At 43.0% G+C, this 27,808-nt stretch overlaps 3 protein-coding genes across 6 annotated transcripts; 2 read left to right on the top strand and 1 right to left on the bottom strand.

The window, feature by feature from the left end:
• Window positions 1-7,978: 7,978 nt before the first annotated feature.
• creb3l4 (cAMP responsive element binding protein 3-like 4) lies at window positions 7,979-11,754 on the bottom strand. Its single transcript, XM_056761877.1, has 10 exons — window positions 11,596-11,754; window positions 10,726-10,833; window positions 10,342-10,609; window positions 10,140-10,255; window positions 9,973-10,062; window positions 9,782-9,888; window positions 9,638-9,706; window positions 9,414-9,498; window positions 9,245-9,335; window positions 7,979-9,148 (listed from the first exon to the last, which is right to left on the bottom strand). Exons 1-10 carry the CDS (start codon window positions 11,641-11,643, stop codon window positions 8,847-8,849), a joined length of 1,284 nt encoding a protein of 427 aa, XP_056617855.1. The 5' UTR covers window positions 11,644-11,754; the 3' UTR covers window positions 7,979-8,846.
• Window positions 11,755-12,024: 270 nt separating this feature from the next.
• On the top strand, window positions 12,025-15,144 carry slc39a3 (solute carrier family 39 member 3). 2 transcript variants are annotated; one of them, XM_056761879.1, is made up of 5 exons: window positions 12,025-12,165; window positions 12,836-12,915; window positions 13,091-13,263; window positions 13,357-13,475; window positions 14,048-15,144. In XM_056761879.1, the coding sequence occupies exons 3-5, from the start codon at window positions 13,110-13,112 to the stop codon at window positions 14,780-14,782; spliced, it is 1,008 nt and encodes a 335-aa protein (XP_056617857.1). In that variant the 5' UTR covers window positions 12,025-12,165; window positions 12,836-12,915; window positions 13,091-13,109; the 3' UTR covers window positions 14,783-15,144. The 2 variants fall into 2 exon arrangements, with proteins under 2 accessions (XP_056617857.1, XP_056617856.1); XM_056761878.1 differs by lacking the exon at window positions 12,025-12,165 and adding an exon at window positions 12,568-12,702.
• A 576-nt stretch (window positions 15,145-15,720) lies between these two features.
• LOC130432497 (CREB-regulated transcription coactivator 2) lies at window positions 15,721-27,633 on the top strand. Of its 3 annotated transcripts, XM_056761876.1 has the most exons (15): window positions 15,721-16,146; window positions 18,752-18,853; window positions 18,934-19,047; window positions 19,338-19,399; window positions 21,769-21,840; window positions 22,366-22,466; window positions 22,538-22,617; window positions 22,776-22,825; window positions 22,981-23,213; window positions 23,309-23,572; window positions 23,663-23,730; window positions 23,819-24,070; window positions 24,584-24,670; window positions 24,743-24,920; window positions 25,350-27,633. In XM_056761876.1, the coding sequence occupies exons 1-15, from the start codon at window positions 15,976-15,978 to the stop codon at window positions 25,550-25,552; spliced, it is 2,037 nt and encodes a 678-aa protein (XP_056617854.1). In that variant the 5' UTR covers window positions 15,721-15,975; the 3' UTR covers window positions 25,553-27,633. The 3 variants fall into 3 exon arrangements, with proteins under 3 accessions (XP_056617854.1, XP_056617852.1, XP_056617853.1); XM_056761874.1 differs by having other exon boundaries at window positions 15,729-16,146; window positions 23,309-23,730; XM_056761875.1 differs by lacking the exon at window positions 21,769-21,840 and having other exon boundaries at window positions 15,729-16,146; window positions 23,309-23,730.
• Window positions 27,634-27,808: the final 175 nt, after the last annotated feature.

The raw sequence follows: 27,808 nt of genomic DNA, 5'->3' as shown, positions 1-27,808 counted from the left end.
GTGATAGTCACAGCGCCCCTCCTCTACACATATACAGATGTATTGTGTTGCTGACTGTGTCTGTTCTGTGATAGTCACAGCGCCCCTCCCCTACACATATACAGATATATTGTGTTGCTGACTGTGTCTGTGTTCTGTGATAGTCACAGCGCCCCTCCCCTACACATATACAGATGTATTGTGTTGCTGACTGTGTCTGTGTTATGTGATAGTCACAGCGCCCCTCCTCTACACATATACAGATGTATTGTGTTGCTGACTGTGTCTGTGTTCTGTGATAGTCACAGCGCCCCTCCCCTACACATATACAGATGTATTGTGTTGCTGACTGTGTCTGTGTTATGTGATAGTCACAGCGCCCCTCCTCTACACATATACAGATGTATTGTGTTGCTGACTGTGTCTGTGTTCTGTGATAGTCACAGCGCCCCTCCTCTACACATATACAGATGTATTGTGTTGCTGACTGTGTCTGTGTTCTGTGATAGTCACAGCGCCCCTCCTCTACACATATACAGATGTATTGTGTTGCTGACTGTGTCTGTTCTGTGATAGTCACAGCGCCCCTCCCCTACACATATACAGATGTATTGTGTTGCTGACTGTGTCTGCGTTCTGTGATAGTCACAGCGCCCCTCCTCTACACATATACAGATGTATTGTGTTGCTGACTGTGTCTGCGTTCTGTGATAGTCACAGCGCCCCTCCTCTACACATATACAGATGTATTGTGTTGCTGACTGTGTCTGCGTTCTGTGATAGTCACAGCGCCCCTCCTCTACACATATACAGATGTATTGTGTTGCTGACTGTGTCTGTGTTCTGTGATAGTCAAAGCGCCCCTCCCCTACACACATGCAGATGTATTCTGTTGCTGACTGTGTCTGCGTTCTGTGTTCTGTGATAGTCACAGCGCCCCTCCTCTACACATATACAGATGTATTGTGTTGCTGACTGTGTCTGTGTTCTGTGATAGTCACAGCGCCCCTCCCCTACACATATACAGATGTATTGTGTTGCTGACTGTGTCTGTGTTCTGTGATAGTCAAAGCGCCCCTCCCCTACACACATGCAGATGTATTCTGTTGCTGACTGTGTCTGCGTTCTGTGTTCTGTGATAGTCACAGCGCCCCTCCCCTACACATATACAGATGTATTGTGTTGCTGACTGTGTCTGTGTTCTGTGATAGTCAAAGCGCCCCTCCCCTACACACATGCAGATGTATTCTGTTGCTGACTGTGTCTGCGTTCTGTGTTCTGTGATAGTCACAGCGCCCCTCCCCTACACATATACAGATGTATTGTGTTGCTGACTGTGTCTGTGTTCTGTGATAGTCACAGCGCCCCTCCCCTACACACATGCAGATGTATTGTGTTGCTGACTGTGTCTGCGTTCTGTGATAGTCACAGCGCCCCTCCTCTACACATATACAGATGTATTGTGTTGCTGACTGTGTCTGCGTTCTGTGATAGTCACAGCGCCCCTCCTCTACACATATACAGATGTATTGTGTTGCTGACTGTGTCTGCGTTCTGTGATAGTCACAGCGCCCCTCCCCTACACATATACAGATGTATTGTGTTGCTGTCTGTGTCTGTGTTCTGTGATAGTCACAGCGCCCCTCCTCTACACATATACAGATGTATTGTGTTGCTGACTGTGTCTGCGTTCTGTGATAGTCACAGCGCCCCTCCTCTACACATATACAGATGTATTGTGTTGCTGACTGTGTCTGTGTTCTGTGATAGTCACAGCGCCCCTCCTCTACACATATACAGATGTATTGTGTTGCTGACTGTGTCTGCGTTCTGTGATAGTCAAAGCGCCCCTCCTCTACACATATACAGATGTATTGTGTTGCTGACTGTGTCTGTTCTGTGATAGTCACAGCGCCCCTCCTCTACACATATACAGATGTATTGTGTTGCTGACTGTGTCTGTGTTCTGTGATAGTCACAGCGCCCCTCCCCTACACATAGAGATGTATTGTGTTGCTGACTGTGTCTGCGTTCTGTGATAGTCACAGCGCCCCTCCTCTACACATATACAGATGTATTGTGTTGCTGACTGTGTCTGTTCTGTGATAGTCACAGCGCCCCTCCTCTACACATATACAGATGTATTGTGTTGCTGACTGTGTCTGTTCTGTGATAGTCACAGCGCCCCTCCTCTACACATATACAGATGTATTGTGTTGCTGACTGTGTCTGTGTTCTGTGATAGTCAAAGCGCCCCTCCTCTACACATATACAGATGTATTGTGTTGCTGACTGTGTCTGTGTTCTGTGATAGTCACAGCGCCCCTCCTCTACACATATACAGATGTATTGTGTTGCTGACTGTGTCTGTGTTCTGTGATAGTCACAGCGCCCCTCCTCTACACATATACAGATGTATTGTGTTGCTGACTGTGTCTGTTCTGTGATAGTCACAGCGCCCCTCCTCTAATCATATACAGATGTATTGTGTTGCTGACTGTGTCTGTGTTCTGTGATAGTCACAGCGCCCCTCCTCTACACATATACAGATGTATTGTGTTGCTGACTGTGTCTGTGTTCTGTGATAGTCACAGCGCCCCTCCTCTACACATATACAGATGTATTGTGTTGCTGACTGTGTCTGTTCTGTGATAGTCACAGCGCCCCTCCTCTACACATATACAGATGTATTGTGTTGCTGACTGTGTCTGTTCTGTGATAGTCACAGCGCCCCTCCTCTACACATATACAGATGTATTGTGTTGCTGACTGTGTCTGTGTTCTGTGATAGTCACAGCGCCCCTCCTCTACACATATACAGATGTATTGTGTTGCTGACTGTGTCTGTGTTCTGTGATAGTCACAGCGCCCCTCCTCTACACATATACAGATGTATTGTGTTGCTGACTGTGTCTGCGTTCTGTGATAGTCACAGCGCCCCTCCTCTACACATATACAGATGTATTGTGTTGCTGACTGTGTCTGTGTTCTGTGATAGTCACAGCGCCCCTCCTCTACACATATACAGATGTATTGTGTTGCTGACTGTGTCTGTTCTGTGATAGTCACAGCGCCCCTCCTCTACACATATACAGATGTATTGTGTTGCTGACTGTGTCTGGTTCTGTGATAGTCACAGCGCCCCTCCTCTACACATATACAGATGTATTGTGTTGCTGACTGTGTCTGTGTTCTGTGATAGTCACAGCGCCCCTCCTCTACACATATACAGATGTATTGTGTTGCTGACTGTGTCTGTGTTCTGTGATAGTCACAGCGCCCCTCCTCTACACATATACAGATGTATTGTGTTGCTGACTGTGTCTGTGTTATGTGATAGTCACAGCGCCCCTCCTCTACACATATACAGATGTATTGTGTTGCTGACTGTGTCTGCGTTCTGTGATAGTCAAAGCGCCCCTCCTCTACACATATACAGATGTATTGTGTTGCTGACTGTGTCTGTTCTGTGATAGTCACAGCGCCCCTCCTCTACACATATACAGATGTATTGTGTTGCTGACTGTGTCTGTGTTCTGTGATAGTCACAGCGCCCCTCCCCTACACATAGAGATGTATTGTGTTGCTGACTGTGTCTGCGTTCTGTGATAGTCACAGCGCCCCTCCTCTACACATATACAGATGTATTGTGTTGCTGACTGTGTCTGTTCTGTGATAGTCACAGCGCCCCTCCTCTACACATATACAGATGTATTGTGTTGCTGACTGTGTCTGTGTTCTGTGATAGTCACAGCGCCCCTCCCCTACACATAGAGATGTATTGTGTTGCTGACTGTGTCTGCGTTCTGTGATAGTCACAGCGCCCCTCCTCTACACATATACAGATGTATTGTGTTGCTGACTGTGTCTGTTCTGTGATAGTCACAGCGCCCCTCCTCTACACATATACAGATGTATTGTGTTGCTGACTGTGTCTGTTCTGTGATAGTCACAGCGCCCCTCCTCTACACATATACAGATGTATTGTGTTGCTGACTGTGTCTGTGTTCTGTGATAGTCACAGCGCCCCTCCTCTACACATATACAGATGTATTGTGTTGCTGACTGTGTCTGTGTTCTGTGATAGTCACAGCGCCCCTCCTCTACACATATACAGATGTATTGTGTTGCTGACTGTGTCTGTTCTGTGATAGTCACAGCGCCCCTCCTCTACACATATACAGATGTATTGTGTTGCTGACTGTGTCTGTTCTGTGATAGTCACAGCGCCCCTCCTCTACACATATACAGATGTATTGTGTTGCTGACTGTGTCTGTTCTGTGATAGTCACAGCGCCCCTCCTCTACACATATACAGATGTATTGTGTTGCTGACTGTGTCTGTTCTGTGATAGTCACAGCGCCCCTCCTCTACACATATACAGATGTATTGTGTTGCTGACTGTGTCTGCGTTCTGTGATAGTCACAGCGCCCCTCCCCTACACATATACAGATGTATTGTGTTGCTGACTGTGTCTGTGTTCTGTGATAGTCACAGCGCCCCTCCTCTACACATATACAGATGTATTGTGTTGCTGACTGTGTCTGTTCTGTGATAGTCACAGCGCCCCTCCTCTACACATATACAGATGTATTGTGTTGCTGACTGTGTCTGTGTTCTGTGATAGTCACAGCGCCCCTCCCCTACACATATACAGATGTACTGTGTTGCTGTCTGTGTCTGTGTTCTGTGATAGTCACAGCGCCCCTCCCCTACACACATACAGATGTATTGTGTTGCTGACTGTGTCTGTGTTCTGTGATAGTCACAGCGCCCCTCCTCTACACATATACAGATGTATTGTGTTGCTGACTGTGTCTGTGTTCTGTGATAGTCACAGCGCCCCTCCTCTACACATATACAGATGTATTGTGTTGCTGACTGTGTCTGTTCTGTGATAGTCACAGCGCCCCTCCTCTACACATATACAGATGTATTGTGTTGCTGACTGTGTCTGTGTTCTGTGATAGTCACAGCGCCCCTCCCCTACACATATACAGATGTATTGTGTTGCTGACTGTGTCTGTGTTCTGTGATAGTCACAGCGCCCCTCCTCTACACATATACAGATGTATTGTGTTGCTGACTGTGTCTGTTCTGTGATAGTCACAGCGCCCCTCCTCTACACATATACAGATGTATTGTGTTGCTGACTGTGTCTGTTCTGTGATAGTCACAGCGCCCCTCCTCTACACATATACAGATGTATTGTGTTGCTGACTGTGTCTGTGTTCTGTGATAGTCACAGCGCCCCTCCTCTACACATATACAGATGTATTGTGTTGCTGACTGTGTCTGTGTTCTGTGATAGTCACAGCGCCCCTCCTCTACACATATACAGATGTATTGTGTTGCTGACTGTGTCTGTTCTGTGATAGTCACAGCGCCCCTCCTCTACACATATACAGATGTATTGTGTTGCTGACTGTGTCTGCGTTCTGTGATAGTCACAGCGCCCCTCCTCTACACATATACAGATGTATTGTGTTGCTGACTGTGTCTGTGTTCTGTGATAGTCACAGCGCCCCTCCTCTACACATATACAGATGTATTGTGTTGCTGACTGTGTCTGTTCTGTGATAGTCACAGCGCCCCTCCTCTACACATATACAGATGTATTGTGTTGCTGACTGTGTCTGCGTTCTGTGATAGTCACAGCGCCCCTCCCCTACACATATACAGATGTATTGTGTTGCTGACTGTGTCTGTGTTCTGTGATAGTCACAGCGCCCCTCCCCTACACACATACAGATGTATTGTGTTGCTGACTGTGTCTGTGTTCTGTGATAGTCACAGCGCCCCTCCTCTACACATATACAGATGTATTGTGTTGCTGACTGTGTTCGCTGCTCTCTCTCTCCGTCTCTCCCTCAGTCACTCAGGTTCGCGGGTCTTTTCCGTTAACGTTTAGGGTTTCTTCAGCTTCAGGTTTGTTTTTTATTTCGGTTTTTAGTACTTACTTATTAACCAGTAGAGTTTGGTAAACGTGGGGTTTGTTCAGACGTGGTGCTTGGTTGCTCTGGATGTCTTTTTTAAACCGTCAGCTGGCTCTATCCAGTTTTTAATTAAAAGTTACAAAAATAAAGTTATTTTATTTTTATAATTGAGATGAAAACTCTTGTTCATTACATTTAACTTCATAATTGCAACCGCATGTGTTGTATTCATTGTTGCAAAACTTATTCTGTATATAGTTCGTTTGTCATCGTGATCAAAAGCATTGATCTGAAGCTCAATGCTGATGGTGTCATGTAAATATTTTTCTAATCAGCATTAAATATAACAATTTCTGATCAACCCATACCGGTTAAAGCCCCGCCCATCTCAAGACAACCCGACCCAATTTCCGGGTTAAATCACGCCCACTTCCTGATTAGGCCCCGCCCAGTCCGAGTACAGATACGGATACAGATAATGCTGTACTCGCTCATCCCTAATATTAAATAATCTGTGTAAATGATAGAGAGTGATGTAATAAAAGAAAAACATCCATCGAAGTGTCATGATAGGAAACGAAAAGAGAAAATGCTCGAGTGTGTGTGTAGGTGTGTGTGGACAGGTTGTTGTTTGAAAGGCAGTTCATTACACTTATAGACATTCAGGTAGTTCGTGTAAATGACTCTTTCATAAATGTTTTACCTTAATTTAACAAGCTGTCCGTCAAACAATCACATCCTGATGTCAAGTGTGCGTGCGTGCGTGCATGCGTGCGTGCGTGCGCGTGTGCGTGTGCTGTCACTGTGCCTGCCGTGCGTTCCCGCCTTCAGGCCTTGACGTCACCTGTGCGTCTTAACGCCTGCGGGTCCCATTTCTGCACGCGCATCGCGCTCTAGTGTAAACAGACTGAACTACATTAAACAGACATTTCAGATGTCTTTTCAAATCAGAAAATGTAAATGAGACATTTATGAGAAACTTGTGTGCTGGCGTCCAGTTAAAGCTTTGTGTACACGACATTTAAAGTTAAAGGAAGTTTAATCTTCAATCATTTAAGTGTAACTAAACCTTTAAATATTCACTATGATTAAAGCAAATACCTAACAGATTCAGGTTGTTTATTTTAAAAGCTAGAATCTTCTTCAAAAATACAAAGGCTGTATCAACATATATTTCGATTTACAACTTCAAGCTTAGTAAATTGATATTCATGCTTTCTTTGATCAATAATATTTAGATTGAATGTATTGCTGAGTGTATTTCACAATCAAATATCTGTGGTGTCACAGGGCTTGTGTGAGTAGATTTACACAGAAATCCTGTTTTATGTAAATTTATTAAAGGATCCTAAATAAGATTTGTTCTGAAGGCTGACATCTTCATGTGAAGATATTCTCACTTTGATTTATTCATTCCTCCCGTATAAATGTGTGATTGTGTGTGAGCTACAGATGATTTGAATCTGTCACACATCAGCATCTGATGAAGAGCTCAACGTGAGGAAGACTCCAAGTGCTCAGGTTCACGAGTTCACCTGAGCAGATAATGAAGATAGCAGGAGTAGTAAAAGTATGCGTGTTTGGCGTGCTGTCCGGGGAGCAGGTTCCGAGCTCGCCGATTCCATCCGATCCCAGTACGCTCCCGCCCCCCAATAGGGCCGATAATCGGCAGAACCCAGAACTCAGCCCCCGGAGTTCTGCTATCGACAAGAGCTCAAGTGGAGGAGCCGGGGAGGTGGTGGGATGTGTAATCCTTGAGAGATGTCTGCAGGTAAGAATCTTTGTCTATTTATGAGCCGGTCTTAATTATATGCCCTGGCTTCTCCCGAACTTTGTTAATCTATAGTCATCCATTAACATCATATATCACTCTTCATCTTCTCCACAACACATTCTGGAAAAGCATCTGAGGATTGAAACGTAAAGACAATCCTCATTCACCACGTGTTTAATAGATCTTCAGGATCAGCAGATTATTACTGACACACTTTCTATTTCAGTCAAAGTGTTCCTTATCAAGACATGTAAGGGCTGAAATATTTTTAAATAAAGAAATTTGTGTACATTTCTGATTGTGTATTTATTTCATACATGTATGTGTTTAAACAATTCCACATCCCCTGTAATTGTACGTCTCGAAGTGTGTTTGTGTTTATGTGTGTATGTGTTATAGTTTTCAGTTTCAAGCTGGATCATCAAGTCCTTCCACAATTACATTCTGCCGAGTGTTGTTTCTTCACAGATTTACAAAAACATTTATTCAAATGACAAAATATAAAACCAGTCATTACATCCTCAGATAATCTGAATCAAGGACATTGTACAAACAAAAGCATTTCATGAACAAAAAGTCATTAAATAAAACTTTAACATTTATTCTTATTATCTGAAACAGCAAAGCCCACTAACATGTAAAATAATTCACATGATACAGACGGATCAGGACATTATATAAAAAACAGCGTAAGTGTTATTTACACTCTTTAGTGTTTGATTTCTAACTGGATCTTAAATTGATTTGATTGATTATCTCAACTGTACGGGTCAATAGAGCCGTCACACATCACGGTCTGGTTTGATTTGATGGCTTCAAGCAAATGAATGAAATTTATGCAAAAAAAGGTTGTCAGTCTTAGAGGTCAACAACAACAAATGCATTTTCTCCTCCATTATCAACAGTGCACCAAGGCATGGGCTTAAAAACACTTTACATTTCCTTTGCATGATGCAAAAGATTTCAGGAAAACCAATTGCAGTGGGCAGTAGTGTAGAGGAAACACACCTTTAACAGTCTTTCAACACCAGCGAGAATAAATAAAGCCACCCGACTGACGGCCAACAGTCAAACACATGTTGGCGTTCATTCAAACACGCACTCGCACAAAAGAACCGGCCACACCCAGAGCAACAGCCCACACCGGAGGATTCTTCACATTTCATCAGCGTGTGGAGGTTTGCCTGCGTCTGTCGCTGCGTTCCCTGTCGCCACAGGTGCGATGAAACCCACGGCAGGAGTGTTCGTGGTTCCTGTAGTCACAGCCGTGTCGTTCTCCAGCACTGAACCCTGCCGAACCGCCACATCTTCTGACACCTGCGCTACGTCAAACACCACCTCCGCCTCATCCGGTCGACTGTGATCTGTGAGTGGATCTGAAATCATCGGCTCATCCTGCCCCACGTCCTCAGAGAGGGAAAGTGAGGCCGCATCGTTCAGGATATTTCTGGACATCACTGCAGCAAAAAGAAAACACGCCGAACAGTTCACACGAGACAACGCAGTCAGTTTTCGTCATTGCAGACAGACTGATGTTTTGATATTGGTCTCACCAGCAGACGGTGCATAGCTGTCCTCCGCTGAGCGCCATGTGAACGGACTGTAACTGGGGAATATGATCAGACCCAGAGAGAAGATGATGATCTGTGACGAGAGAAAACACACATTCAATCACTGCTGAAACTAAAAGATTCATCTGATGTTCAAGAGATCAGAACTGACCATGAGACACGTGCTCGTCTGCGCAGCTTTCGTGGCCGTTTGCTTGATCAAAGACTGCAGTTTGCGCAGCTGAGCCACAAGAGAACTGCAACCGAACACATGCAAAGTGATTCATCAACGACAGAAAACACAGCACAGCAAGAACCAGATCACATGTTCTGAACACATTAAACAGTTGTTTACGAGCAACCGGTGACATCACCTGTCACCTCTATTACACCTACATGTTGTGTTTCTCCAGATGCTCCACCGTTCTCTGCAAATCTGTGTTCTGAGCCGAACACGCAGCCACCCTAAAACACACACACATTAAAGAAAACACACAGACCGACAGACAGATTTTTCTGACACAGGAGTCAATATGTCACCTGCTCTCCAGACCGTCGATATAATCTTTCTTCCTTCTGCGACTGTCCTGTGCTGACAATTTGTTACGAATCTTCCGTCTCACTTTCTTCAGAATTCTCTCTTCAGCCTGTGAGATTCAAACAAAGTTCAGTCAGTGCTGTACACAACACACACACACGCAGCACAACACAACACACAGCACACATGTGACCTTAGTTAAGGGCAGATTATTGGGCAATGCGATTCCCTCCTGATTCAGAAGTGACTGTTCCTCTTCTGTCAGCTGAAGTTCAGGATAAACCTGATGACAGATTCTCAATCAACACGGGTCTCCAGAACAGTCTCAACATCATCATCATAGAAAGATCATCATCATACCAAAGAGCTGTCCGGCGTGTGTGATTGTTGTGTGTCGTCACTCTCCATTTTGACAGATGATACCAGTTCGTTGACAACACAGGAATCCGACAACAAAATCTGAGAGCTCCAGTCGTCTGAAGAGAGAGAAGACATCAGTAAACGGACATCTGACATCATCACGAATGTCACAGACAGTGAAGTAAAGAGAGATGATGGTCACCCAGCTGTATAGAGATGACATCCATATGTGGCGGCCCCCGCTCTGTGATGACGGCCCCCAGACTGCTGATGTCATAAACCACCTGATAGAGAGCAGGCATCTGCTGGACGTTGACCTTCTGTTCGTGCGCTCCATCAGGACACAGATCCTCAGACAGTCCGCTGTCGCTCTCTGACAACACCTCCTGCACGCCTGCTGCTGCTGATGGGTAAACCTCGTTTGGGTTTATGGCGTTCAGAACCTCCTCAGATTCACTGTCGTTCAAACCCTGTAAGACATTGAGTGAGGCTTTACCACAGAATACAGGACGGTGTGTGACTCACATGCTTCAATCCGAAGTCACCAAATGATTCAGTGAATCGGGTTCAATGAGAGAATACTCACACAATGTGATTCAGTGTTCCAGGTCTCCAGTCCAGGGTAAAGAATCCCAGAACACGAGTCATCCAGAAGCAGATGAGACTCTTCCAAGATCTCATCAACATCTTCATTCTACAGCAACACAAACTTTATCACACAATTGTTCACAGTGGCTCAAAAGAACTTTAAGTGTCAATTAAGAATGTGGATGATGTCCATAGTAAATGTGCTGAATTTCAACTGCGGTCACACCTTGAGACAAATGTTGTGCTGTTTCAATTAATAAACTACAATATGAATTTGAACAAAAATGAGAAACTTTCGTAGTTTTATAGAAACAGTGAGGCACATTTACTGATAGACAGTGACATGAATACTGCAGAATTAATTGCAGGGTTTCTGTGTGTGTGTGTGTGTTTGCGTGTCTATGTGCGTCAGTATGTTATATAGAATAAAATCTACATTCCTCTGCAAATTTATGAACAATTTTAACAGGAGAATATTTGGCACAATGGCATAAAACTAATCTTCAATTCGATTTCAATTCAAATTGTATTTAAATATCGCTTTCCCAATCCTGCATAATTTCATACAGCTTATCATACATTTAGGCAACAGTTGCAGAATTGTGTCACGTGACAGGAGGAGCATTCTGTCAGATCCTGTTAAGAGTTTCAACAACATACAGCAAAAAGAATTGTGTTCTTCACTTTACAAACACGGAAACAACAAGTCTGTCACCGCAGCTACTTTTAATAGCGTTTCGTGGTTTTGCTAAAGAATTCAGAAAGTAAACAAATGAGAAAGAGACCGCAGCATCACAACAAATATGTGTCTGAAACGAGCTGTCAACGCATATTGTGCTTAAATGGTTTCCTGCAGAATTTGACTCACTTTCTCTGTGGATGTGATGTTCCCGGACACAATATCTGCTTCTCGCATTCTTCACTTGCTCTGACTGTGATGTTTAAACACGGATATTCCTCACGGAGGATCCGGATCTTCTGGATCTATTGATTCACATCCGCGTTGAACGCGTGTGGGCGGAGTTTAGAAACGACACACTTCCCACAACTCCCCACCCCAAGAACAAATACGACGAGTATAAAAAATAATTTTGCTTTTCTAATTTTACAGTGCAGTGGTTTTACCTTTACAACCGTAAACGTTTTCAGCATCATTATTCGGATGTGATTTCAGCAGTCTATACTTCTGTTGTAGTGACGCGCAATTATCATGTGACGTACGTTACTTTTCTTTGCGCTGTTGAGTATGGACCAATCCGAATCCTCTGCTGAGGTTTTATAGGTTGTCGCGAGCTGTGACAGTTTGTCAGTGAGGCTGCCGCCGGTCGTTTGTTTTGACAAACAGTTATCTGCACGTGTGCTCTGCTTCCAAAACTATCGACTGGTGTCTGGAGTTCTTAAACAAAATCGATTTTAAGTGTTTATCCAATCTTATTTTGTGAGTGACTTTCCTTTTTGTTTAAAGATGCTTTCTTTGATTTGTTTAACATACTCAATGGAAAATACAAGAGATTTTTACCAAATTAATTTATGTATTTTGTTAGCTAAATTTCACATTCACTGACAAACGTTTACTGGCTCTAAACCTCATTTTTTTGTTCAAAGTTGACCTAGATGAATATGTGGAAACTATCCAAAGTGCTACTAATTTGTATTCATCCTTTTTTGTTAACCCTAGCAAGTGTTTTTATTGTGGTTATTTATAAATGTAATACTTGACAATGAATAAAACATAAATGTGTGTCTGAATCACGGTGTCCAATTCGCGAATGAGTCAAACCTCTGAACTGAATCTTGTAGAAAAAAGTAGTGGAATTGAATTGAACAGCCCAAAATGTTCGTTCAACTGAATCACTCGTCCAAATGAATCAGATCCAGAGAACAGTGACTCACAGCTTCCCGAAAACAGGAACTGAGCTCGAGCACACTACTGGAACAATCCTCAGCATAAAGCTTCGATCAAAGTCCGAATAATGTAAATAAAAAAGATTTAATACGATGTTAATTCAGTTTTATAACTGACGAGAGTAACGTGCTTCTGTGAGCAGACCTGATAGTGACCGTTAGTTTGGATTTAGTCTCGATGTTTATGCTTTTCTGTGTTAAAGCTCTTTTACAGATGGAAAAAGTTTATATTGGAGAAGACTCGACTATCCAGGACACAAAGAACTAAACTTGACTTTTATTGGTAAGTAACTGATAGTCTTGACAACTGTAATGACGTGTGACATTCTCTCTCGAAGGAGGATTTTTTCAGCGCATGTAGTTTCAGAAGAGATGTTATTTCAGTTATTTACATCATCTGGTTCTGTGACATATGACAACATGACAGAGAGAATGAATAGCGTGTGGTTGTGTTTCAGTTGTGATGGAGATCATGTGATGATGGATTCAGATCAGACCTCACAGGTGTCTGTCGTACCTGAGCTCTACATCAGACTGTCTGCTCTGTCCGTTGTGTTCTGTGTCAGTGTTCTGTGTGGTTTTGGTCCGCTGTGGATCATGAGACGCCTCGTGTTCTTCACCTCAGATTCAGGTGTGTGTGTGTGTGTGTGTGTGTGTGTGTGTGTGTGTTGTGATGTGTTCAGTAGTGGTGGAGCCGTGTGTGTGATTTTCATGTGTGTTAAAGGGTCTCGAGGTCTGATGTCCAGCTTTGCCTGTGGGGTTTTTCTGGCCACTGCACTGTTGGAGCGCCTCCCAGTTTACCTGGACAACACCAAACAGACATTTGGTCGTCTGGGGGTCACGGTGAGTCTGTGTGACATTTAGAGTTGGGAATCGATTCCAATGATGATTCTGCTTATCAATTTAGATTCTTATCGATTCCACAGTTGAAATAAAACATTTAGATATCAACCTGTATGGTCATTTAAACTGCTTATTGACTTGTTTGCAAACAATATATAAATATATACATGAATGAGCACCCCTCTCTGTATATAGTATACACATAGAATCATGTTTTTTATGACTTATTTTTTTACTGTAGTAAACTGTAGTAACTATATGAAACTATTGTTGATTTGTGGTTCCTGTGCTTTTTAATGCAAATACTAAACTATGCTTACTTTAATAAAAATATTGTTAATTTACATAAGGGCTTTTATTGAGATGTCAGTGTAAATTTCTGAAAATATACACACAGGATTGGAAATTTTAAGCCCAGGTATCCGAATCCTTTTGTTTCCGGGTTTCCTAGACCTTCCATTCTGATTCCAATTTGTAATAGATTTTCGATTCCTAACCCTAGTGAGATCGCGCTTGAATTCAATTCTTTAGAGCTCAAGATTGACGCAGAGATGATGCTGATCTGTCAACAGCTTCGTTTCCCCTTACCCGAGTTCATTCTGGTCATGGGCGTCCTTGTCGTCTTGGTGGCGGAACAAATCCTACTGGCTTTCAGAGACCAGTCCCGCGATCTGTCGTGTGAGAAGGCAGCTCTGCTGGATTCCGGTCTCCAGCGAGACGCTCATTCCTACCAACAGTCACCATTCAGCCGGAGACGAGCGTCAGGGACGGAAGGATCCTGTTGTCCAGAGGACGTGAGGTCGCACGCCGGTCTGCGGGTGTTTCTTCTTCTGTTCAGTCTGTGTCCGTACGCTGTCTTCCAGGGTCTGAGCGCCGGAGCGCAGCTGGGACGAGAGCATCTCCTGGACATCTGTTTGGCTTTGGTTCTTCGCGAGGGAACCATCGCTGTCAGTCTGGCGTTTCGTCTGGTTTATTCTGATCTCCGCCGGACAGCTGTGGCCGCCGCTCTGCTTCTCTTCTCTGTCATGAGTCCAGTCGGGATGGGACTCGCCGGCGTCCTGGCTGAGATGAAGCCCAGTCCTCAGGTCCAGCTGGTTTATTCTGCGGTAGAGGGTCTGACCTTAGGGATCTTCATCAATGTCACCGTCGCGGGAATGATGTGGTACGGACCGGCCTCTCCAAAGCATCGCATCCATAAAGTAGCTTTTCTCCTAACTGGTTTTGCAGTCTTTACTGGTGTTTTATTCATTCAAACATCAACTTCTGTCGAGGAGTTCAGTGTTTCAGGAGCAGACAGACTAGTGTAGTCATTCCATGTCAAGCACCCTGTGCCTTACGATCTCTGATCTCTGAACGCATCTTTATAATCCTACTGTTCTTCACTCTTTCTTCAAGTGTATTCTTTACAATGTATTACAGAAGTTGTGTTCAGGTTGAGTTTGGAGTGTAAACTGAAGTTCAGATTTGAGAAAAGTGAAGAGGATTGAAAGGTGAATGTTGGTCAAATATGTTCCCTAGACATGACTTTTGTCCACTGCTGTGTCAGACACATGTCAATAGAGTTAAATTGAGCAGTGCAACGTTGTTTCTTACCTTAAAAGTAAGCGGCTTTTTCCTCGCGGAAGGTCTGCATTCGGTAAAGATGAGCTAATAAAATATTTCAAATTCACATTTCATGTCCAGTTTTTCTATCAAATGGGCAAGTAGCCGTGTAATAAGTGGGATAATGTATAAGCAGCCGGCTTTTATCACGAAATAATCCACTTTAGTGTTATACAAGAGCCTTATTTCTGCAATAACAACCGGCTGCCTTTATAATATCCCTTACAACAATCCTTTACTACTTTCATTTCGTTTCAGTGTTTAAAATATTTTCTACTTTGTCTGTTCAGTGTTATATTATTTAGTTTCTAATTGACAGAGTAATACAGTATAGTAAGAGTGATTTGCCAAAGCTGACAAAAGCTACATTAAAAGTTGAATTGTGTTTCTGTTCATTTTGTTTATAGATACAGAACATAGTGTTTGTCATGTCAATAAATATGTGCGTGCATTAGTGTGTAAGCCATTTTGAATGCAGATGTGTTCATGTGTCACAGTTTACATACAGCATATATGAGCAAATACAGACACATCAACAGAAGTGTCGACAAGTAATGTGTACACAATAAACATTCTAACGTCTACATGATGTGATGACTACTACTCGGCTAATGCGCAGAGCTCGGTACCCTTGTTCGCACCTGAGTTTCGTGACCGCGTTTACATTCGTGATTTTTCGGTTAAACCGTGCCCCCTTACGAACTAAACCGCAAGCGTGAAAGGCACCTGAGGGGGGGGGCTCACCCCTGACCACCTTAATCCGCCCCTGGATACAGAGAGTGACTGTGCGCGTGTATGTGTGCAAGACTCGCTCGTGCCCCTAGAGGGCTCAGCTGTCTCTCGGTGTGTCAGTCAGTGTGTGTCTGTGGGTCTGTATGTGAGTTCGGGCTCGTTCATCATGTCCACCGCAGGTGCTGCGGGAGTTAGCGGACCCGGACCGACACCGGGCCCGAATCACGGCGCGTCAAACCCGCGAAAGTTCAGCGAGAAGATCGCGCTGCACACGCAGAGACAGGCGGAGGATACCGCGGCGTTTCAGGAGGTCATGATGGACCTCACCTCCACCCGGGTAACACACTCACACACATTCAAGGGTCCCGGTAGCCCTGTCAAAATGTCAAATACTTGTTTTTCTCTTGATTTCGGGAACGCGCTCGGAGGTGGCGGGAGTGCGCATGAGCAGGTAGTTAGCATTCTAGCTAACGGAAGCTAATGAAATAACGCGGGTTTAATGAAAACGGCATTAAGTAAAGCGGCTAAACTGACTGTAGATGAACTACAGATATAAATTAAAGAATTATAAAAGTAAATACGAGTGAATGAGTGTTAATTGTGCGCTTGATTGTTGAGACTAACAGACAGGAAGCGCTTTGCGACAGATTAGCACGAGCTCTCACATATTTATCATATCTATTTTTTCATCTTATTTTATCGTCACTTCTATCATAGCGCGTCGTAACAAAAGTTCATAATACATATAATTATGTTCTGTCGCAGATGTATGAGCTCGAATAACATGTTTTACCGTCAGTGTGATGTCTGTTGTGATTTCATTTATCTGATGTCAATCACAGTTAAAGCAACACATTATGCAATACGGTATAATATACTAAGTTACCTATATATAACACCATTTAATTCTCTTATTTTAATGTACATTGCCATTAAAACAATTCAGATAAAGGGTTCGTGTATATATTCAGTATGAAAGCATATTAATGAAACTGGCATAACTACATTATCATGTTATTTGCAGGGCAGCGCGATACGGTTGAATTATCGCGATATCGCGTGGGCTCATACTGCGGCAGTCTACAGTGTATGACCACTTATTTTTATGAATTGCAACAGTAAAACACTTCCTTTCGCTTTAAGAGGTTTCATAAATCTTTTATCATTTAAAACTGTAGAATATTGAATTTTTTGACCATTTTAGTGTCTGCGGAACGCATATAATTTTGTAATTTTAGTTTCATTTTTGTTTGTCTGTGTTTCTTATGTTTCCTGGTGTTTATATTTGACAAAGGGTTTATGGGTTTATCAAATATAAACACAAGAAGCCCAGACAAACAGAAATGAAAGTAACTGCATTAAAGTGTTTAAACATAAAACATGAGGGACGGTGATGGAGATGGTGGAACAGAACCGTATCCATCAACATCAGCATAACAGATATAACCTAAACATACGAACGGAAGGATGTGACATACATGATATACAGTAGTTGTGTTTGTGTTTTTTCAGAGAACACATACTGATCAGATGAAAATCAATAGCTTGAATTAAGTCACTTACTGTAAATATAATTCAGCCATAACTCACTCATTCTTACATGGGTAACAAACATGTAATACTATAGTTACTGTGGATACATTTTTGTGTTGTTACATGATGTAGGACTGTAGTAATCATGTGAGAAGAACTGTGGGTTATTGAGAATCAAGCACTTTTACCAGCCCATGTATGACCGGTTCACACGGTTGAGTTCTGACAGTTCTAATAATGTTATGACTGTCATAAGTCTCACACAGACATGGGCCGGGATGAGGTTTTGACGGTACCGCAACCTTAAGCCTAAATACTGTGGTTTCACGGTATGATGGTTACGGATTTAAAATGTGTTCTTTTAAGTGTTTGGCTAAAACCATTGAACACAATATATTTTATTTTTAAGAAACACAAACTATTTGTATCGGTAGTAAACATGTACAGTCTGTCAGGTTAAATCAGTACTTCACAGCAGCCCTTTCTAGTCTTTTTTACAAGCATTTCTAGTCATTAAACTTACATAAATAAATAAAATAGATGAAGTGCAGATGAGCAGACCATATAGTAAGCATACACAAAAACAGCACAGAACCTGCACTCTCCCTCTTTGATGAGACATAAAAACAGCACATATCTTTACAGTTGTTTTACCTCTATTTTACATTTTGCACTGCATTAAAGTACATTTTAGCATCAACGTAAATGTGTGTAAAATAAAGGACAATGTACTGGTAAAATTTTATTTTGAGTGGTTTTAAAACTGTGACTTTTTTTCAACGGTTCACCTTGAACCCCTTATTCGGCTCACACGCAGATGATCTGTGCCTTTATCTCATGAGAGAGACTTTCTGTGTTCTGTAGTAATTCACAACAATGTTTTCTGCAACTGTGCGTTCACACCGCCAGAGACTGTCGCTAGGCTCTTTCTACCAGGTCATTAGACGAGACGTTCCTAGCTTTGGTTGCTATAGTAACAGTGACAATCAAACCCTGCAGTTACTGACGGAGACGTGAGCTTTACTACTGTACTCCGATTGGTAGTTGCTCATCATTTGTATAAATTTGAGCAATTCTCAACTTTGTTGCAAACTAAACACGGCCACTTCCTGTCGGCAATGGTCACTGTCGCCGAAAGTAGCCATTAAAATGAATGAGATTGCATCGCTCCGCCGCTGTCTGAAGTAATATTACAAATACTTTTTGTAGTTGTTTAGTTTTTGTGTTAACATGTTGTCACACCTGTGTAGTTATGCTGGTTTAATTCTCATCCACAGTTTTAAGTGTCCACACTAAAATCACAAGATAATAGAACAGATCACACTTGTTTTACCGTTGAAACACATTGGGTGTGTTTGTGTTGTTTCACTGGTGAAGATGCTCTGACAGCTGCTGGTTTGATTGTTCAGATTCAGGCACAGAAGGTCAGATTGTCCAGAAGTCAGGGCCTGTATTACGGCGGATCTCTGCCCAACGTCAACCAGATCGGCAGGAACCCGTCAGAGCTGCAGGTGAGTGTGTGTGTGGGTGTGTGATAGGAGCGGATTGTTTCAAAGCAGTGTATCATCCCCCGTGTGTGTGTTTCTGGCAGGGATCGTTTCAGTCTCCTCTGGACTCCTGTCGATCCACACGACATCATGGTCTGGTTGAGAGAGTCCACAGAGACAAACGCTTCATCTCGCCCAGCAGACCCTACAGGAGACAAGTATCCTTCTGTACAACACATGAGAGAGACATGACGGTCATCATCATGTCATGGAAAGCTTCATAGCATGAGACGAGAGTTCATTCTACTTCATTCGACTTCCTCTGTTGTGTAGCATAAAACAAAACCATTGAAGTGTTTTCATCTGACATGACTGGACATCATTTCAAAATAGATCTGAATGAAAGTGTGAAGACAGACTTCACTTAAACATGCTTCAGATCGAAGGACGTTCAGTGTGAATGTGTGAGTCTTGTCTGTCTGTTTGTACCCTTGACCTCTGACCTCAGATGGACAGCTCTCACAGTGCCGCTATGTATCTGTCTCCGCCCCCTGACTCCAGCTGGAGAAGGTAAAATTCTCATTGGTCGTGTCTCGTGTCAATAAAACCCCTTTCACACAGCCCGCTGATCCCAGAAAATTGTCCAAAAATTGCCAGAGTGCCTTCTGTGTAAACGCAAACCCATCCCGGATTGATCCGATAAGTGATTCCGAAAAGAGTACCCAGTAACATTAACAGAATGAGTCCCGGGTTTCCATCCAAAGTTGTGAATTTAGCTGATGCGCAAAATTGGAATATCGCATAAAATGTTTGCAAATAAGCACCAACTAGTCAACCGTCCCTTCCGTATAAACTGCCACTGAATATCAGTAAGAAAAGTAAGAGAAGCCACTGAATATAATCACTTTCATATATAATAATAATACTTGTGCAAGCAGATGATTAGGAAAGTCAATAACAGCAGTGTTTGGGAAACGCAGTCGTGACAGTTTTAAGAGACACTTACAAAAACTGTTCAGACATTTAAGAATGACCGTAACAACATTTCTGATGCTGTGTATCAAGATCCGTTCTCTGGTTAGTCCGGTAATGCCGTCTCATAGTGCAGTTACGTGACTTTTTGGTGGAATTTATCCGGCAAATGCGTTTCCATCTCCCATAATTGCCATCAACACTTTTTCGCAAAAATGAAAAACCACCCCAAGAGAAAATCTATTTTGTGTACTAAGAGTTTTTAATTTGAAATTTGGCGTTTCCATCACTAGCGAGGTTTCCATTACAGATTTGCACAAAAGTTAAACGATGTTTTTCTAAATGTTGATAAAAACATATCACGGAATGACTGCGTTTCCATTAAATGATGTTATGCGATTAAAGTGTATTTTGATTCTTCTCGTGATAAATCATTATGGCCGTACTTCTTCTGTGTATATTAAATGGCAGGAACCAACTTTAGTGCCACGCTGTCACCTACTGTGATGAAAGAGTGAAGTGAAATCTCTTTATTTTCTGATATAGTTTCATCAAACTGTGTTTTAAAAAACGATAAACTTAATTCAAAACTTTAAAATTTTTGCTCATCATATTACTGAAAATGGATTATACCGCGCCTTTTGTATTGCATTTGGCTATTTTGCTCGCTAATTTTTACTTGGCAGAATGCCATTATATTTTTCATTTAGGCTCTGTAAATTTGCAGTAAACAAGCCTGATCTCTTTGCTTGTATTTATTTTCATCTTTTATTTTTAGCTTTAAAGGGGTCATATGGTGTGAACACGTGTTTTTCTGTGTCTTTGGTGTGTTATAAGTTGTACATGCATGTATTTGACACGTAAAATTGCAGAAACTGAAGTGTGGGAACAAAAGAGTCATTCTTTGTAAAAGCGAATGCTCATCCAGACCTGTCTGAAACACCTCATGTAACCACACCCCCACAAATCTACATCAGTTGGTGGTCTGTTTGACTAAGACCGCCCAAATGTATACGCAAGATGTTCCAAATATGGTCAGAGGCGTTACATTTCCCTCACACGCTTGCAGTATTCCACCAATCACTACATACTGGTGAACTGGCCAATAAGAGCACACCTCGCTTTTCAGAGCCATGAGCTCTGTTCAAAATCTGTGTGTTTCAGAGAGGCGGAGCAAAGAGGAGATACAAACATGCATGGTATGAGAAAAAAAAAACATTGTTTTTCAACCTTAAATTGTGTAAACACATTACATCATATCTAAAACAAACCATCTACCTTGCGTTCTTGTGCCTCTTTGTTGTTCTGCATTTACCAATAACAATTATAAATAAAAAAGTTTGTTTTAAAATTGACATCTTTGTCATGTGGAAAAAGCAACAATATATATGCCTCAGAATAAAAACAATTAAAAGAGAGACTTTTTTGCCTATTTGGCACTTATGATAACAAATTGGGCAATTTGCCACCTAATAACACCTCAAGAAAAAATCCTTCACCGTGATCACGCCCTTTCACGACAAAAAACAATGCAAATAACATTAGATCACGTCAGGTATCTTTACAGATATTCACAGGCTGTGTGTGAACACACGCACAGATTCCACAAAAAAATCCTGGACACATTTTCCAGGATCTCTGTGTGAAAAGAGCTTAACATACGTGTGTGTGTGTGTCTGTCAGATGATCTTTTTCTGTGTTGTATGGAAATCTTCTTCTGGTCTCATGGTGTCAGGAAATGTTCTGCAGTGCTTTCACCAATAAATCATCTGTAATCTGTTCTATTGACATCAGCAATACTAACACACACCTTTAACTTCTCAACATGATAACGGCTCAACACTTCTGCTGACCATCCACCCTGCTCAGCGTTCTTTCCTTCTTCTCTTCCGCCTCTCTGATTCTCTCGCCTCATTATTTCTCTCTCACATCTGGAAATAACAGACGTTTTTCTGTCAATCATGAAGGAACTGGAACAATAACTTTTCCACGGACAAGAGCCAGATATTCCATCAGCTTCCTACCACAGCACTCAACAGGTGATCTACCTCTCTCTCTCCCCCCGTCTCTCTCACTTTTCTCTCAATCTGTCTCTCCCCGTCCCTCTATCACTCACTCTCTCTCTCTCTCTCCCCGTCTCTCTCCCTGTCTCCCCCGTCTCTCTCTTTCTATCACTCTCTCTTCCCGTCTCCCTCTCTCTCTATCACTCTCTCTCCCCGTCTCCCTCTCTCTCTCTACCCGTCTCTGTATCACTGTCTCTCTCTATCTCAACGTCAGCATCACTGGAGCTGAATGAGTTTCATGATGTTCAGTTCAGTTCTGGAGCTTCTGGATTGTTCTTTCGACTCATTCAGCACTCAAGAGAACACTGTAGTATGATTCACTGTTGATTCACTTTTGTGAGTCAATGAATTTGATTCACGCATTATACTCAAAGGCATTTTATTTACTGGGGTTCAAAGCGACCACATTAATGTGTGACCTCACTGCTGCTGATGACATAATCATCACTTGTGTACACACCCCTAACATCACCTGTATGTGCATCTCTCTCTGGTCTACAGAACTAACTCAGACTCAGCGCTTCACACCAGTGTTATGAATCCAGCAGCTGGTGATTCGTTCGGTGGAGGACAGACGTTCACTCCGCAGGGCAGACGTGGCGGTCAGTGTCTGTAACACACACACACACTGAGTTGTGGGTCAGTTGATGAAAATGTTGTGTTTCTCCTGCAGTCTTCTCATATCCCGTCCCACCCATTGAAGAGAACGGTCCAGATGACGGAGCGCTTCTGAAACCTTGGGACTCCAGAAAGGTGCTACAACATTTGTTGTTCTTCTGTGTGTGTGTGTATGTGTGTGTTGATTTGAGGTGTTGTCAGGTTTGGCTTTGGGTAACTTTGTTGGAAATCATAATCATAGACATCATGTTTTCCACAGCTTCTTCACATGTTTGTGTGTCTGATCTCTTTAGTTTCCACTGTTGTCTTCACGACCAAAGTCCTGTGAGGTGCCCGGAATTACGTGAGTTTAACTGACCGATCACACGTCTCCTGACCATCAGACTCTCCTGTAAACTGTTGTGACCGATGATCTACCTTACTTTTCAAGACTTTTTAATATGGACGGAACATGACTGATTTCAAGGCATCCCTCTCGGTCTGTTTCTCTGCTTGTAGTGTCTTTCCCTCTCCAGACCAGCAGGGTGGCGCTCCCCACATGTCAACACTGTTGAATACGGGCGGCTCGCTGCCAGATCTCTCCAGTTTGCACTTCCCGTCACCGCTGCCCACCCCACTGGACCCCGATGAGCCCGGTTATCCCACCCTCAGCGGGGGCAGCAGCACGGGTAACCTGACCTCCACCCTTACCCAGCTGGGCATCAACACCCACAACACCTTCCACTCTCCAGGTGCGTTCAGACACATTTCTTTTATGTTCTTTTATATTGCTTTATTTATGTCGGGTTCTAAACGAGTTTTCATTTGACCCTTTTATTGTCTGCAGGTCTGCTTTCGTCTCTGCCCGGTGCCCTGAGTAACCCATCCCTCCAGTCATCGCTTAGCAACCCCAACATCCAATCATCTCTCAGCAGTCACTCATTCCCCAACTCTCTTAGCTCCGCCTCCCTGCACTCCTCTCTCAGCAACCCCTCCCTCCAGTCCTCGTTAAGCTCCTCCCCCTCTCTGAGGTCATCGTTCAGCAATCAGTCACTGCGTTCCTCCCTCAGTAACTCCTCCCTCAGCAGCCAGTCCCTCCAATCAGCAGCCGGTAACACTTACAGCAACGTACCCGGACAGCCGCAGCTGAACACATCGCCCCGCAGACGAGCGCAGCTAACCCCTGTCGTTCTTCCCTCAGACACACGCAGACATCACCCCAAACAGTTCTCGCCTACCGTGTCGTCCCCCCTCAGCTCCATCACGCAGGTAAACACACACACATGTATGTCACGGGTGCACTGATCAGAACACGTGTGGCTTACGTCCCATCCGTCTCTCTCTCTCTCTCTCTCAGGGTGTAGCTCTTGACACCAGTATGCTGCAGGTGGATCAGAGATTGTTGCAGTATTCATATGGGCAGCCGCAGACAGGCGCTCATACACACACGCTTCACCTGCAAAACATGCAGAATCTGCAGAAGTCACACAACTTTAATGTGCAGCTGAAGCAGAACCCCTTAGGCTACGGGCCATCAGACATGCAGACGGACGTCCCGGCGGAGCAGCAGGACAGTCAGGACCTCAGCACTGAACTTGACTTTTATAATGTGAGTCAATCTGAGGACTCCAGTGTGTCAGCTCTTCACATCCCACAATCCCCAAAGATAGTCCTCATCTATCAGAAGAGTTGGCCTGTGGTTTACTCTACTTGAATTAAATTAATCAAATATCAAAACTAATCTTCAATGTAAAACGGCAGCACTTGAAACGGATGTAGCGTTTGTTTTTTCTTCCCTACCGTGACGTTAATCCGAGTGAAACAACTTCTGAAATGAGAAATAAGTGTAGTGCGCGTACTGATCGGATTGTTAAAAGTTGGGTGTTGATATCAAAATGAAGTCAGATGTGTAATCCAGTTTGCAATCTGTCAGTGAAGAGAGGTCATTGCGAGGGGGGGGCGTTAATGTTTTTTGATTAAAGACTAAAAGTGCACATTTTTAAAAGATAATGATGTGCACAGATAAATAAATGCTCATACTGCACCACTGTGTAAATTGATTTGAATTGTTATTTTTAATTGCATGCTGACTTTAATGTGTTGAGTGTCTGCTGTCCCGCAGGAAACCTTGTTTCTGAATTCCTTGTTGGATGATCCGTACCTGACCCTGCAGTTAACAGGCCGACAGAACCAGAACTTCAATCAACAGGTAACACACACACACACGGGTGCCCTGATGGGTCAGTCACAGCACTGAGAGACTTGTGTTTGTGTTGTGCAGTTGGTTTTGGACTCTCAGGGGGAGGCTTTAAAGCGTGACGGTAGTTCTGGCACCCCATTGAAGGGTCAGGGCAATTCCTACAACATCCAGCAGGGGGCGCAGGAGTCCACACAACAACAGCTGCAGTGTCAGAGTTACACAGACACACAACACACTGGGACCGACATCATGCTGACGGGTGAGTGTGTACTCATTGGCTGATGCGGCCAGGCGAGCGTATTGGCTGATGTATGTGTGTGTAGTGGAGTAGGCGGGCGAGACCGTGGTTCGAGTCCGGTGTGTAATTGTGAATGAGCGCCAGCTGTGCGCACACCGGGCTCGAATTACGTAGGAGATAGGGAGCATATAAAAGGAACGAGCGACCGGACCCTTGAAGAGAGAGGACCGGGCCCGAACTTATGTTAAGTTTATATTTATGTTCTTGTGTTTTGTATTTATGTTTTGTTTGCCAGCGTCGGCTGTGAGGGGCCGCCGGCTTTTATTATTTCTGTTATTAAATGTTTAAAATGTCTTCCGGTTCCCGACTCCTTCCTTCCCTTTTATGGAGATATATTACAGTGTGTTAATGTGATAACGATCAGATGTTAATGGAGTTCTCTCTCCTCAGGAGATTCTTCGTCAGGACTATCTAGGGAGATCACCAGCGCCCTGTCGGGTGTGCCAGGCTTCGAGATGGACCCGTTTGCCTCTGATGACCCGCTGCAGATGGACCCGTTGGCACTGGAGGGTCTGGGCATGCTGACGGACGGAGACCTGATGCTGGCTGACCCCGCGGTGGAGGACTCCTTCCGCTCTGACCATCTGAAATAGTGACAAAATGTGGTGTTTGTGAATGTGTTAACTTGTCCTTTGTGTGGTCAGAAACATCAGGACGGACAGATGTGTGTGTGTGTCTTAGCTGCTGGCTAACTAACGCTCTCGTGAACTGTGAGCAATCCTCTCTTTAACTTGCTGCGCTTCTCTGATCCTGTCACCGATGCCACATTGTCAGCCAATCACAAACCACCCATGGGTTTATGACCCTTCCTCATTGGCTCCATTTCAGTCTGAGGTAAATCAAACCAGGCTAGCACACAGAATTCAGACAGATGTCTGTTCGTTTTCTCAGCGTCACATGTGAGTCTGTCTGTCTGTGTGTCCAGGGCAGCAGACATGTTAATAAACTGTGGTCATTTTCTGCAGTATGTAGTATGCAAGCGATGTGAAGAAGCATGAACACTCAGATGATTTACTACATTGTGCAGTATACAAGAGAGCAGTGTGTGAAATACCGTTCTTCTCCGTTTTCCCAGTGTGACAAATGAACAGTAAAACAGTATCAGGTGTTTTTTTGTTGCTTGTTAATTGATCAGACTGCCAAATGTTACGACACAAGTCAACTGATAACTGGATGACCACTTGTGACTTGAAGTGTAGAGCGTTTGAATCATGTATGGTGTAATGATGTCTAATGTGGTTTAAAGAATAGTGTAGAGTATATACTGCACAGTATGAAGTATGTAGTGAACTGATGTTTCAGCTGGTACCTGTAGTGCTGAATGTGGTGTGTTCCTCTTTGTGTTCTTGTGCTTGTGTTAAAGCAAATGACCAAATATATGTGCGTGTGATCAGGTTTACCGGAATCCTCTCGTCTGCACTCTCTGCCTGTATTTGCACGGATATCCTTTTGAGCAAGGCCATATTCAAAGGAACACCTATTTTTATCTCACTCAATAATGTGTACTATAAGATTTATTTTTTGATGAGAGTTGCTATTGATGTGTATGTGCATAAATGTGTTTGTATATGAAAAACTTGTTTATATATTATGGAAGAGAAGCTGCAGGGTTGGGTTTTGTCACGTGTGGTTTAATTCTGATCAAAAGCATCTTGTGAAATGGACACTGGCATGGAAGAGGGAGCTCTGTGTTGTGTTTAGTACCACTGCCTTTGTTTGAAGTGTTAGATCTTGTGTGTGTGTGTGTTGTGTTTGAGTTATGAATGCAGGAGTTGGGCTTTAATTCTTACAGTGCCTGAACTTTCAATGTGATATCAGAGCGTTTCAGGAGCTCACATGAGGGTCTGTGTGTTTCTCATGTTCCACTCGGCGCTGGACGCTGCTGTTTACTTATTTCACTTTACATTTATCATTCAAAATAACATGCATTTAATATGGAGGACCAAAGTCATTCAATTTCAATGTATTCTCAATTTTGCATTGTTGCAAAGCAGCTTAAATGCATGTTACAGTAAACAGGGAATAAAACATGTTAGGACAGACATAAGGAAAAAAGAAAATTAAGAAATGTGTAGAAAAGAAGGTGTTATTAAGAGATGTTAACTTGTGAAAACAGTCTAGTGTTTAAAACATGCCACACAATAACCAATGTGGTACAGTAATTATATTATGAATAAGTTTGGTCCTTCATATTTGTTGCCTTTGAACAACAGATAAAAGATGAGATTGTCTAGAACATTAAGACATTTCTTACTGTCGGTCTGCATGTATGTACAGGACATGAGTGTGGTTTTGTTTTTTAACGTTACAGATGATGTTTAATGTCCTGCTGCTGCATTGCACTGTGTAGAATGAGCTGTTGAACAGCTGGACTCCTCTATTATTCCCTGTGATGACTCAACTTTGACATTCTCCTATTGCGCTTTAGCTTTGTCTCTATAGTACCTTGGCCTCGCTTTTGCCTTGGTCAAATATGAAATAAAAATATTTTCTTTCTATTTTAAGATGTAATTTTACAGTTGTTGCTTTTAATTTGTGCCATTTTGATAACCAGGGAAACACATTTGCTGTAAATAATGTTCCTAAAACACAGTATCTAACAGAAAATTTTTTAAGACTGTATCCTCACCATATTTTACAGAAAAATAAAGAGTTCAGATGAATGTGTGCCAGACTTCGTGACATCATTTCCTGTTTCCTTGAAACCACTCGAGTTTGTTCTGTTCATGAATCACATCAGTCCAGAAATGCAGAACACAATAATCACACCTGATTAATGCATCAAACACAGTTAAATGACTCAAAGTAAAGGACCCTATAAAACGTCCTGTGTTATGACCAACAGAACA

Source organism: Triplophysa dalaica, chromosome 12, assembly GCF_015846415.1.
Source record: "Triplophysa dalaica isolate WHDGS20190420 chromosome 12, ASM1584641v1, whole genome shotgun sequence".
Classification (NCBI taxonomy): domain Eukaryota; kingdom Metazoa; phylum Chordata; class Actinopteri; order Cypriniformes; family Nemacheilidae; genus Triplophysa; species Triplophysa dalaica.
Note: the sequence above shows the minus strand (reverse complement) of the source record. Positions and strands in the feature narration are given on the sequence as shown.